This window comes from Molothrus aeneus, chromosome 7 (assembly GCF_037042795.1).
Source record: "Molothrus aeneus isolate 106 chromosome 7, BPBGC_Maene_1.0, whole genome shotgun sequence".
Taxonomy (NCBI): domain Eukaryota; kingdom Metazoa; phylum Chordata; class Aves; order Passeriformes; family Icteridae; genus Molothrus; species Molothrus aeneus.
In genome coordinates, this window is record NC_089652.1 from 37,322,804 (window position 1) to 37,336,324 (window position 13,521).

The following is a 13,521-nucleotide window of genomic DNA, read 5'->3' on the forward strand; positions in this document are numbered from 1 at the left end:
CTAGTTGAAATTGCTGAATTTAAAATCCTTTAAGACTGTTCTAGTTGAAATTGCTGAATTTAAAATCCTTTAAGACTGTTCTATGAATTTGAAATCCTTTAAGACTGTTCTAGTTGAAATTGTTGAATTTAAAATCCTTTAAGACTGTTCTATGAATTTAAAATATTTTCAGACTGTTCTAGTTTAAATTGCTGAATTTAAAATCCTTTAAGATTTTGGGTTGAAATTGCTGGATTTAAAATCCTTTTCAGTCTGTTCTAGTTGAAATTGCTGAATTTAAATCCTTTAAGACTTTGAGTTGAAATTGCTGAATTTAAAATCCTTTTCAGTCTGTTCTAGTTGAAATTGCTGAATTTAAAATCCTTTCAGACTGTTGAAATTGCTGATTTTAAATCCTTCTCCAAATGTTTTTACCTGAAGCAGCATTAAAGCTACCTCTGGTGTAATCCCACCAAGCTTGCAGTGAGTTATTTTTGTTTCTTGCAAATGCAATTAATTGTATTAATTTAAAGGAGTAAATAAGTTTTGTTTCTGAGTGTTTTGTTGAGTCCAGCTCTGCTGAAATCTAATGCCCACTAAGAATTTTCCTGTGAATTCCATTTTGTTTGCAGCATTTGTATTCCTCATCACCTGAATTCATCAGGAATGGTTTTCTGTTGGAATCTGAAACGCAGGGAACTCTCAGATCTTTGGGCCTGGAAGCCAAAGTTCAGAATTAAACCCAGGGTTTGATCTGAGACCTTGGAAAAGGCTCCCAAACTCAGGTGCTAGAAGTGAGAATGTGGATTTAAAGCAGAGACATATTAAGTTAAGAAGAGGAAAGTTTAGAGTTTTAGAGTTTAAGATATAGAGAAAATAAAAGCAGCTCCAGAGGTGAACAAGGAGTTTAGGATGCAGCACTGTGGGTTTGTGTGCCATAACAAGATGGCTAAGAAAGCTCACACACGAGTCCATAAGATGAAATATTTAAAGATTGGGTCAAAAGCATAAATATCCTTGTTGGCAGTGCTTTATTGGTCAATAGATCCTTTAAAAGTCCTGTGACTGAGGGTCTTGGGACCTTCTGGGCCATGCAGTGAAGATGTGAGCCCAACTCACCCTTCCTGCCTGTGCAGAAGAAAAACAAACCACATCATTTAAAAACTCAGAGCTCCCATCTCTAACTCATTTGGAATTCCTTCACAAATCCCCATAGTTTGCACAAGGAAGATCTTAGCCCCATTTTTGCTTTATTTCTTCTAATTTATTTCATTTCTGAGCTTTTATCGTCAATTTCACTGGGAATATAATTTGGCTGTACTGAAGAACAACATTGCAGCATAACCTCTCCTGGTTATTTCCAACACTTTATTTGTGCTCCACGAAACGAGTTTGGTATCACCACATTTCTGGGATGTAACCGGATTTAAAATGTGCTTTTTAATCCTGCCACCTTGTGTTCACAGCGCCTGTTGTACAACAGCATTCCCGTTTTCCAGGATCCGCGACAGCGCTCGTCCATAGGGAAGAGAATAAGGAAAAGCATGGGGAGAATGTCAATATTTTATTTATGACCTCGGCGTGGGGCTTTTGTTGTTGTTGTTTCTTTAACCGGGAGGAGACAGGTCTGGGATGGATAGGGATGAGAAGCAGGGAACACCAGGAATCCCCATGGGATAATTTTTGGGGAAGAAACCCAGGAGATGCAGTTCCGCTAGGCATGGCCGATGGCACAGGGAAGCCCTGGAGGTGACAGAGCCTCAGCCATGCCCGGCTCTGTCCCGGAGCTCCAGGGCTTTCCAATTTTGGGTTCGGGATTTCCTATTTCACCCCCGGGGGCTCAGGGAATTCCGGCTTGTGCTCCCACGGAGCTGGAGTTCATTTCCAGTCATTAATTGGGGTTTTGACCTCACGTGCTTCCTCCCGAGGGTCAGCTCCGGCCTCGTGACCGGGGACAGGAGCCCGGGAACAGCCGGAGCTGTGGCGGGGCGTGTTTGGGTGGGAAATTAGGGAAAGGCTCTCCCCGCACAGCGTGGGCTGGCACTGACCAGGCTCTCCGCGGAACGGTCACGGCCCCGAGGCCGCCAGAGCTCCGGGAGCGTTTGGACAGCGCTCTCAGGGTGGGATTGTCGGGCAGGCCCGGGAGGCGGCCATGGATGATCGCCCCTTTGCGCCGCTATTCCCGGATCCCGGCACCCGCGGGCCGCGCCGCCCGCTCCGCCCGAGCGCCCTCAGCGCCGCCCCGGCCCCGCCCCTCGCGCGGCCCCGCCCTTCCCGCCGCACCTCCTCCAATCAGCGACGAGGGGCGGGGCTGCCGCGGGGCGCGGGAACCTCCGGGCCGCGCTCCCATTGGCCGGAGCCCGCGCGCCGCCGGGCCCGCCGCGCGCGCCGCCATCTTAGCGCGGGAGGCGCGCGGCGCTGAGGGGCGGCCGCGCCGGGGGGAGGCGGTGGAGGTGGTGGTGTCGCCATGAGCGCTCCCGGCCCCCATCCCGAGCCCGCCGCGCCCGGCCCCGAGACCGAACCCGCCGCTCCCCAGCCCGCCGCCGGCTCCAGCCTCGGCCCGCTGCTCCACACGCTGGAGGACCCCGGCGCGCCGCCGGGAGAGCTGACGGACGCGCACCTCACCATCGTCAGGTGAGCGCGGGGGACGCGCACGCTGCCCGAGGGGAGCGGGCGGCCTGAGGGATCGGGGCGGGCGCGCGGAGCGAGAGAGCCGGGAGCGCCATCGGAGCGGGACCTGCCGGCCTGGCTGGGGCAGCGTGGCCGCGGCGAGACCGCGGGAGACATGCGGGGCTGGGGGGAGGGAGGAGGAAGGGAGAGAGGGAGGAGTGAGCGGAGGAAGAGGAGGGAGGAAGGAGCGCATGTCCACAGGGTCTGCGCATCGCAGAGCCTCCCGACCCCCTTGGATTCCTGGGCCAGAGGTATGTTGGGAAATAATAACTTTCTTGTAATGATAAAGCTTTGCGGCTTTATGATTGGAAGGATGAAGTTTTTTAGTTGGCGTTTGCCGCGTTTTCACTGCGTTTCTTTCTGGAAGGTGCTTCTTGCCCATGAGGTTGTGCCTTTACCTGCACCTGGCCGGTTTTACCATGTGCAAAGGCACGATCCCTTTCTCTCAGTGTCTCCCTTCGGTCCTGCAGTGAATTTAAAACTGCAGCTACTCACATGGCAGATTTTACAGGTTTCTAGAAATAACTGACAGCAAAAAACCCTCCTGATGTAAGTATTAAACATCAACAGGTTTCTCAGGTTGTCCCTGGCTGACTGAACTCAGCACGGTTTGGGTTTTGCAGTGAGGAGCAACTGATGATTAACGTTTTATGGGGTAATTGCAGCTTTTCTGCAAGAATGTTCTTCACATACGTGCAAAGTCATCCTTGCTGCTTGTCAGACCAGGATTTTCCTGCATTCTGGAACTGCTTGTGAGGAAGGTGCTTTTGCAGCAAGTCATTTAAAGTTTGCGTGCTACATTTTAATGTTTTTATAGGAGCTGACCGAAAAATGAAAGCCCTTAATGTTTCCACGAGTGTTCTTTAGGCAGAAAAGGAGTCATTACTCACTTTGTGCAACATGCAGGATTTTGCTGCTGGCTCAGACCTTGTGCCGGCATTTCTGCTCTTTAGCTCCTTCAGAGTTTTGTTAATTGCCTTCAAGAACATGTGCTGCTGTGTATCAGAAGTCAAAAGTTGAGTCAGTTACAAGGTATTTAACCTGGAAATATTGTTTGTTTTCCCTCCTGCTCCTTGCAGTCGCTTGAGTGGTGAAGGAGGCAAAGCCTTCACTGCAGATTTCAGGAAACACTTCCCTCAACTCTGCAAGGTGTTCAAGGTATGGTTTTTACACTCAGTTCTCTTACACTTCAGTGAACAAGGATATATTTTGGTGGGCAAGGTCAGTGGGCATTGAAAGACTCGAATTTAAGTTCATTTATAGAGTCACAGAATCATTAAGGCTGGAAAAAACCTCTGAGTCATGGAATCCAATCTTTAATGGGAATGCAGGGTAGTGGCAGAGCAGGAAAGGGGTTTTTTGGGCCAAATAGATCTTCCTTGTGATGAGGAATAAGTGCATTAAAAACCAAATTGCTGGGACTCAGATGTATTCAGGCAGCATCCTACAGTTCAATCTGATCTTCCAGCCAGGAGAGATAGTGTGTTGTGGCTGCCTTAGAAACATTTCAGAATATGCAGAAAATGTCAAGGGTTTGCAAGCAGTAATGTAAAGGTTGTTCTTGGCCTTTTTTCCTTCTGTTTCAGAAGCCTAAAAACAATTGGAGAGTCAAGTGAGAGAACATAACATACACAGCCAAAGTGAAAAACTTGGGATGTTTGGGATTTATTCCATTAAAGGTGCTTTTATTACAGAGAGCAAAAATGCCCTCAGCACCTCAAATCGTTTCACTGATTTGGTGTGTACAGAATTCAGGGAGGGTTTTCTGCCTGGGTGGGTTTTTCACCAAGTGTTTGCTTTTTCCAGCTTCCCAGCAGTGTTGGTATTCAGACAATAAACTCAATATTTCTCAGTTACTTTTCTAACCAGAGATTCTGTGGATTTGGGTTGTGGTTTTTTTTTTCCAGGCACACATTTCCAGTCCAAACTTGGAGCTCAGTAATGCAGCATTGCAGGCCTTGGGCTTCTGCACTTTTAATTCAAACAACACAGCTGAATTATCTGGTAAGCAAACAAACTGTGACTATAAATATACACATCAGAGCTCTTTCTTTATGTTTTTCTTAGCATTTGTTTTAATTTTGGCCAGGTTCTGTCTGTAATATGAGCAGTGTGATCAGTTCATTAATTGCATCATGTTCACAAGTGTGGTGATGATTTTTCATGGTGTTACACTGATCCTGTTTCACTAACTCCTGGTTTCATTAAATGCTTTGGTAGCAATTAGTACGGTAATTAATTGTGTGGAATTAGTGATCAAAAAAAGATATTCTTGTGGGAAAAGAGTGAAGAACCTATTTGTAGGATTTCTGAGTGCACAGTAGAGCTTTTCCATATTTTCCAGCTTTTTTCATGGCGATTTCTTTGTTCCATCAAATCATGGAGTGGTTTGAGTTGGAAGAGACCATTAAAGGTCACCTAGTCCAGCCCCAACTATTTCAAATTGATCCAAAATCTTATGATCTGCATTCCTAGAAAGTGCTAAATCCCTTTGACAAAAGGTTTTGCTTTTGAGAACTTGGGGCTTTGCCTCAAGGTAAAACCACAGGTTTTTGGTACCAGGGGAGAGGGCATTTTTCCTGTTTGAAGTTGGTTTTCTTTGGTTCTTCTCCTCCACTTTTTCAGTGTCTTCTGCTTTCCTGTTGTGCAGAATTCCCCCTGATTTCCTGTGAGAGCAAGGCATTTCTAATAATGTCTGTCTGCTGTCCTTCTTTCCTCCCTCTCATTTTTTCGAACCAGTTGATAAATGACAATTTTATTACAGAATGTCAGGCCCCAGAAGTCACAAAGCCCTGGAAACAATGGGGAGTTGGAAAGGGAGGGAGGACAAGCAGCTCCTGTACCTTTGAGTGTACTTTGACTGGGGGAGAGGAGTGAAAGTGTCCTTCCATCTCTCTGATTGTGAGATCATTCACCCACAAAGTGCAGATTTGCAATAAATCAGACTTTACCCTTGAATTCCAAAGGAACACATGATTTCTCCATCTAAGTCCTGTATTAACCTTATTAATTTTTATATAATGACCTACAAATTTACCACCTTCAGTAACAAAAAGCTCTTGTAGGCTCTAAAATAAATTTATGTCAAGTTATGACCAAAGTGCTGCTAAATTCACTTAAAATCCGAGAAGTTTTGAATAATTAAATATTCATCTTTAGCTCAGGTGTATTTAACTGAAGCTGTCTTCTAATATTATGGGTTCTTAAAAAGGTAATACAGATGCACTGCATTATTATATTAATTTTATTATTTTATTTTTATATATATTTATATATAAATATATACTTATATATATATTTATATTTTTATATTTTTATTTATATTATATATTTTTATATATTTTAATATCTTTCTATATGTATTTTAATATTTTTATTTCTATATTTATTTTATAAGTATAGAAATATTTATAAAATATTTATAAAATATTTTATTTTATATATTTCTAAATATTTATAAAATATTTAGAAATAATATATTTGTATTTATATTATTTAATTTATTTTATTCTATTTTATTATACTAATATTTATATTAATTTATTATATTAATTTATAATATTAATAAAGACTATTTGTATATTAATTTGTATATTATTCGTGTTGATTCATAACATTTTCAGCTTTCTGGCTACTTTAGTAGGACGGAAACTGCTCCAAAGTGATGTTTAAGGCAGTAAATCACTGGGACTTGCAGCTGAGTGGATTCTGGGCAATGTAGGTGAGCAGAATGACCTGGGGTGTGTTGCAGAGGATGGTGAGGGGTTGTGTGCTCTGCTTGCAGGCACTGACATGCAGGAGCTGCTGGCAGCAGTGAACAGCGTGGCTCTGAAATGCTCAGACAAGAACACTCGCACTCGGGCACTTTGGGTCATCTCCAAGCAGGCCTTTCCTCCTGAAGTTGTCAGAAAGGAGGTGAGTTTCTGCACTGCTCTTGTAGTGGCCTCATTTCTCACAGAGAGGAGGCTTCAGAAATTGTTTTAAAGAGGGTGAGTTCCTTCATTTCTCATTTCGCTGCTGTCTTTTCCTAGGGAGAGGAGGCAAATTGTTTCTCACTCTGCACTCAGTAGCTTTTGAATCCAAAGGTTATTTTGTTATTTCCCATCAAATCTGACAGCCAGCTATCAATTCTTGGAAAACCTGAGCCAGAAGTTAGTGCTCTCCTTGAGGGGAAAGCTGCAATGTGAGCAGTTCTATCAGAAAGCAATGAAATAGCACAGGGCAGAAAAGTTATGAATATTCCAGTTTAAAACAACACCTGGCACAATCCTGGATAATGAAATGTCACAATTCCAGCTCCTCCTGGAATTCTTTGTATCCAGGTGCTCACTGTGCTGTTCTCCTGTTTCCTCAGGTGTCCAATATTCTCTGTACCCTGGAAACAATCCTGACTAAAGGAGAAGTTCAGTCTGTTGTGGTTGAATATGAAGCACTTAATGTCATTATACGGTGAGTGCTCTGCAATATTCCATTGCCAGCCTTTATTTAAGGGGGGAACTCTCAGGCAAAACCCAAGGGGCACTGAATGTTCTAAAGACAAAACTCTCCAGCTCCTGGAGTTGTTTATTCTGTTCAGGGTTGTTTTCCTGCAGGGCTGCCCTGGTTCTCACTGGGCTGGAGGCGGTTGCTGAGTGCTGTGGGTGGGATTTGGGATGGGAATGGTGCTGATAACACCAGGGCTGTTTTAGTTAGTGCTGAGCAGAGTTTGCTCTAAGTCAAGGACAAGGGGACGCAGCTGATCCCAGCTGACCAGGGGATATTCCATGGGATTGTGCCCAGGGTGAACTGGGGAGCTGCTGGGCTGTGCACCACTTGTTTTGTGTGTTATAATTCATTAAAACACTGCCTTCATAATAATGTCATCATTCTGAAGCAGAACTTTGACAATATTGCTTTCATTTGTAGTGGCTCTTTGGGAATTATTTCCCACCTCTCACCTGGGCTTCCCAAGTCATGTTCTTACATTTTGTTTCCAGAACCTGCCTGCTTGAGAAATTCTCTGCCATTATTTGGGGTTTTATTCAGAGTTATCTCATTTAGAAATAACCCCTTGGCAACACGTTCTAGTGCAATGTTTCCCATAGCAGTGTTGAAATTCCTGTCTAATTCCAAAAGTGACTTTTTAGGACCATCACTGTGAGCACATTGTTCTGGACAGCAGAACTGAAATATTCAAATTTTTATCTGTACTTAGAGCTAATTTAATTTCTGTACTAGTAAATACATTGAGCTTGTATCTTCACTCTTTTTTGAAGTTTTTCTTAAACTTTTGGCATCTGGTTTGAGCTGCAGATCCATTTAAAATAGTTCTTTTAAACAGTTCTTGTCCTCTGGCTTTAATAAAATGGCTTGAAAGGCAGAACTTTCCCTTAGTGCAGCAAATTCTCCATAATCTGCAGGGTGGGGATTTGACTTTTCCTGGGGAAAAGGGGGACTTCAAAAAAATTCCAGGATTTCTGGATTCAAGCTAACTTGAATATCTGCCAGATATTCCCATTTTTGCACATTTTTTTGATGTGGGTGTGCTGGTGGAAATGTGTGGAATTTTGTCATGCTGTGCTCTAACAGTTTGGGAATAGGAGGATAAAATCAGAGCTCTGACCAGGTCAGTGTTGATGGAGTTTGTCCACACCTGGCTTGGGATTTGTCCAGAAGCTTCTGGGAGTTGTTCCCAGCTGTGTGGGAGCTGCCTGGGCTCCTGGGAGCTCCCAGCGATGCTTCATGGCCAGACCTTCCCTGGGCTTTGTGCATTCCTGGCAGGCTCTCAGCTCCTGTGCCCAAATTGTTGGGATAACATGGACAGCACAGCTCTCCAGTCAGGCTGTTGTGCTTTTGGAGAGGATTATGTGAAATAACACTTGAACTTTGCTGGTTTAGTACAATCTCAAAATACAATTGATTAAACAAATTTGGGATGGTTTCCTATAAATCCTGGATTGAAGTAGAGCTTTTATGGATGATACAAAGATAACTTGAGTGTCTGAGCTGCTGCTGGAGATCTGTAATCCCTATTTTTGGGGGATTAAAAACTGATTTTAAAAACTTGGAATGGTTTCCTATAAATCCTGGATTGAGTTAGAGCGTTTATTGATGGTACAGAGATGGATACAAAGATAACTTAAATACCTGAGCTGCTGCTGGTTTCCTACAAATCCTGGATTGAATTAGAGCATTTATTGGTGATACAAAGATTGATACAAAGATAACTTAAATGCCTGAGCTGCTGCTGGTTTCCTATAAATCCTGGATTGAATTGGAGCATTTATGGATGGTACAAAGATTGATACAAAGATAACTTGAGTGCCTGAGCTGCTGTTGGAGTTATGTAATCCCTATTTTTTGGGGGATTAAAAACTAATTTTAAAAATTTGGAATGGTTTCCTATAAATCCTGGATTGAAGTAGAGCTTTTATGGATGATACAAAGATGATACAAAGATAATTTAAATACCTGAGCTGCTGCTGGAGATCTGTAATCCCTATTTTTTGGGGATTAAAAACTGATTTTAAAAATTTGGAATGGTTTCCTATAAATCCTGGATTGAATTAGAGCGTTTATTGATGGTACAAAGATTAATACAAAGATAACTTAAATACCTGAGCTGCTGCTGGTTTCCTACAAATCCTGGATTGAATTAGAGCATTTATTGATGGTACAAAGATAACTTGAGTTCCTGAGCTGCTGCTGGAGATCTGTAATCCCTTTTTTTTTGGGGATTAAAAACTGATTTTAAAAATTTGGAATGGCTTCCTATAAATCCTGGATTGAATTAGAGCATTTATTGATGGTACAAAGATAACTTGAGTGCCTGAGCTGCTGTTGGAGTTATGTAATCCCTGTTTCTTTTGGGTTTTTTTGGATCCAGCTTGATGGAGCAAGCCCCAGCCCAGATGGGAGAAGAGGCTGTGAGGTGGGCCAAGCTGATCATCCCCCTGGTTGTCCACTCAGCTCACAAAGTGCAGTTAAGAGGTGCCACTGCCCTGGAGATGGGGATGCCACTGCTCCTGCAGAAGCAGCCGGAGGTGGCAGCTGTCACCGAGCACCTGATGACCACAGTGAGTGGCAGTGCTGGGCTCTTGGGGCTCTTGGGGAGCATGAATTTCATTTTCTGTGCATTGATAGCAACTTTTTCATCTCAGGGGGTTCAGTGGGAAAGAGATGGAAATATAAATATTCACTGCAAAACAGTGCCCAGCAACAAAGGGGATGGGAGACAGAATTTGGAAGCCTGAGTGTGGAGAGGGGGGCAGAAAAGCAGGGGATGCTCAGCATTTTCCATGGCCTTTAGGGGTCCCCATCCTGTGCAGCAGCAGCCCCTGGGTGTCTTTGATGAAACTTTTCATGTTCCCCTTCACTTCCAGGACTGGCCTTACTTGGCTCATTTATTTTGCCTTATTTTCTGCTGAAAAACCCAGAACCCAACCAAACAAGGTGTTTTTGGGAGCAGGGCATGTTTTGACTTTAGAGCTGGAGGAAATGCAAATATTTGAAGAGATGAATTTTGCTCTGTTGGTTGCCACTGTCAATAAGAGCCATAAATTTCAAGTGAAAAGGGACTCAGGTGGTGGCAAATGCTGTGTGGTACAGAATGAGATCCTTCTGATGTACAAACATCAGAAATGCTGCTCCACTTCCTCATGGCACCAAAAGCTGTGGATTTTGTTAAGCAAAACAAACTTGTGCTTAGTTTAGGTATAAAAGTTATATCTATTTAATTGTAAAAAATATATTTCTATAATCTCAAATCTTGTCTGTTGGTTGTGCCCCCGGACATTGGTATGAGTGTGTCGTTTGTAGAATATTTTAAATCCATTTCTTGCAGAAATTCTGTTTTCTTTCTGCCTGCAGAAATTAATCTCCGAACTCCACAAATTGTTTTCTTCCAAAAACGAGACCTTCGTGTTAAAGCTGTGGCCCCTGTTTGTCAGATTGCTCGGCAAGGTGAGCAGAAATGGAATAAATCTTGAGCAGAGGAGTGTTTGGAAGAGCAGGAATCCCTTTTAATGGTGAATTTCTTCCTGCTCAGACCCTGCATCGCAGCGGCAGCTTCATCAACTCCCTGCTGCAGCTGGAGGAGCTGGGCTTCCGCAGCGGCTCCCCCGTGGTGAAGAAAATTGCCTTCATTGCATGGAAGAGCCTCATTGATAACTTTGCTCTAAATCCAGGTAGCTTTCAAAAAAATAAATAAATATTTAGCCTGGTTTGTTTTAATCCAAGTCGTACATAGCTGGAAAAATACGCATACTGGAATGAATGATAAATACGTTATGTGTGTTAATGCAGAACTGGGAAAAAGAATATATCTGTTAGATATTTGTAAAAAAAATATATCTGTTAGATATTTGTATATCACTGGATATCCACATCATCTTGCAGAAAACTTCATAGTCTGTGTGCGTAACTAAAATTCAGATTTTTGTTGGTTTTTTTCCTCGTTTTTGTTTTCGAGGCAAGGTGATCGTTTGATCATTTGTTCTATCCTAATTTTTCTGCTGGCAATGCTAGAAATAGGATAAAATCAGTAAATCATGTTTTGTAGTGCTATAAATGATCCAAACAGCAGTGAAATAGAGAATAAAATATTCTGTATGTTTTATTTTGGATGGTGTGGTATAACTGGAGAAAGGCAACACCTCAGGATTCCAGAAGTGTTAAAAAAAAGTTGTTTGAAAAGTGTAACCTGAATCTGGACAAGTTTTTAGTCTACCTTGTGTCAAAATACAATATTTTTTACCTTGATTGTGCTTCTCTGTTCTGAAGAGAAAACTCAGTGTTTGATTCTCCTGTCCCTGGAGCAGATGGGACCTAACAGAGCAGGCAAGAGGGAATTTCTTCTGTTTATCACAGAATCCCAGCATGGGTCAGGTTGGGTCCAGCCTCCCTCAGGTTGGAATGCAGAAAATTGAATTTCACTCTTTGTATTGAAAAGAAATTCTTGATTTTCTTCAGAGCTGTTTTAAGCAATAATTAGGGCAGTAAGAGAATTTAAAAGGTTGGTGTGGTTGAGTTTTGCAAATTACTGTTAATTGAATTTGAAGCTAAAAGATATTGGGGGGAAAAAACCCCAATGGTTTAATCAAATTTTGCTGAGCTGTGGGTGAATAATCTGTGTTGTTTAAAATGCACCTTTTGGATCCCCCAGACATCCTGTGCAGTGCTAAGAGGCTGAAGCTGCTGATGCAGCCCCTGAGCTCCATCCACGTGAGGACAGAGGCTCTGGCCCTGACCAAGCTGGAGGTCTGGTGGTATTTGCTGATGAGGCTGGGGCCTCACCTGCCCTCCAACTTTGAGCAGGTAACCAGGGGACAGCAATCCTCATCCCTGTGCAGCAGAATGTAAAATACTTCTGCTTCTTCCTTTGCTGCTTTGTTTCTGAAATCAAACTCCCTCAAGGAGCCAGTTTGTGCTTGGGTGTGACTTACAGATTGTGTAGAAGGGATATTTGGGACTCACAGCCCCAGAATTTTGGGGAGTCTGTGGCAATGTCCTTTAGCATCTCTGAAAACCCGCCCTGAGTGCAGTCATGGATTATAAATGTGTTAAATAAAGGCTCTCTCCTCCTTTCACCATGGAGGTGTGGGCTTGGAAAAGGCTGCCACAGGAAAACTGCTGAAAGACCATAAATATTTGGGAAGACAGAAAGAAAAGTGATGCAGGTGTTGCATTTCTAGTCGCACTGTAAGTGGAGTGGGCCTGTTTCTATTCAACACCTGGACTCCATTAAATTAATCTTCAAGATGGGAATAAAGGGAGGGAAAAGTATTTTCTTAGGCTTATTAAAATACACTGCATCCACCAGGAATTTTTGTTTGATTAGACATTCTAATTCATTCTAAATACCCAGAAACTCTTGATTTGTGAGCAGCAGCCCAGTCTGTGCTGACTGAAATGAGTTTTTTGTGTCCCTTTGCAGGTTTGTGTCCCTCTAATCCAGAGTACCCTGAGTGTGGACCCTGCTGCTGCCTTCCCAGGAACGCCCTCACGGCCCAACAACCCCAGCCTGGGCCCAGCAGCCCCTGGGCAGAAACCAGGTACTGAAACATCAACCTGTGGGAATTTCAGCTCCATTTCATGTGCAGAGACTCACCTCTTCTGTTTGTCACGTTCTGCTTTCCCATTTCTAATTCTTGCTCTTCAGAACACTGAGTTTGCTGCATGGTCACTGCATGATTCATATGGGGGAAAGTGAGGCTGTTGCAGTCACTGTTTAAAGTTTTAAAAGTTGGGCCAGTCACAGTTTGAGGACCAGTTTTAATGGCCTGAATTGTGTTCTCTGTTGCAAGGGAGCTCTGGTTTGCAATCCTCTTTTTTCATTTATATGTGCCCTTTTATTTCTGTAGCATTTTTAGTTTCTGCCTGAATAGTAGAGAGCCTTGGGATGGTTTGGGTTGGAAAGAACCTTAAAGCTCATCCAGGGACACCTCCCATTGTCCCAGCCTGGCCTTGGGCACCTCAGGGATGGGCATCCCACTCTGCCAGCCAGGAATTCCTTCCCAATATCCCAGCTGACCCTGCCCAGGGCTGATGATCCATCAGGAATTTGAATGCTTTAACCACATGTGAAACCACCTCTAGTTTGCATTATTAACTTTATTCTGGACATCCCTTGGATAAAGGACATTATCCAAGAAAAGTCCAGAATATACTTAATAATGCAAACTTTTTTATTGAAAATCAAAATGCCACCTCTAAATAAGGAACTCCTGGTTTTCCTTCCCTTTCTGGAAGCTTGGCCTCCATGGCTTGTGCCATTCTGTTCTGCTCTAATCAGGAGCCTCAGGGATCCTGGGTTTGGGGAGTTCCCTGTTCCAAGGAAAAGTTCATCTTAGTCAAAGTATTTTGCCAAAACCTCTTAAATTTCTGTTCCAGGTG

The 13,521-nt window shown here is 43.2% G+C and overlaps 1 protein-coding gene across 1 annotated transcript in view; it reads left to right on the top strand.

Annotated features, from left to right (window-relative positions):
* Nucleotides 1-2,446: 2,446 nt before the first annotated feature.
* The window catches only part of RIF1 (replication timing regulatory factor 1), a 36,329-nt gene continuing 25,254 nt past the window's right edge, over nucleotides 2,447-13,521 (top strand). Inside the window, exons 1-10 of the mRNA XM_066553814.1 lie at nucleotides 2,447-2,613; nucleotides 3,729-3,807; nucleotides 4,557-4,653; nucleotides 6,434-6,564; nucleotides 7,004-7,098; nucleotides 9,515-9,704; nucleotides 10,498-10,590; nucleotides 10,676-10,814; nucleotides 11,792-11,943; nucleotides 12,563-12,680. Coding sequence (XP_066409911.1) covers nucleotides 2,447-2,613; nucleotides 3,729-3,807; nucleotides 4,557-4,653; nucleotides 6,434-6,564; nucleotides 7,004-7,098; nucleotides 9,515-9,704; nucleotides 10,498-10,590; nucleotides 10,676-10,814; nucleotides 11,792-11,943; nucleotides 12,563-12,680 — 1,261 coding nt within the window. The remainder of the gene's footprint in view (nucleotides 2,614-3,728; nucleotides 3,808-4,556; nucleotides 4,654-6,433; nucleotides 6,565-7,003; nucleotides 7,099-9,514; nucleotides 9,705-10,497; nucleotides 10,591-10,675; nucleotides 10,815-11,791; nucleotides 11,944-12,562; nucleotides 12,681-13,521) is intronic.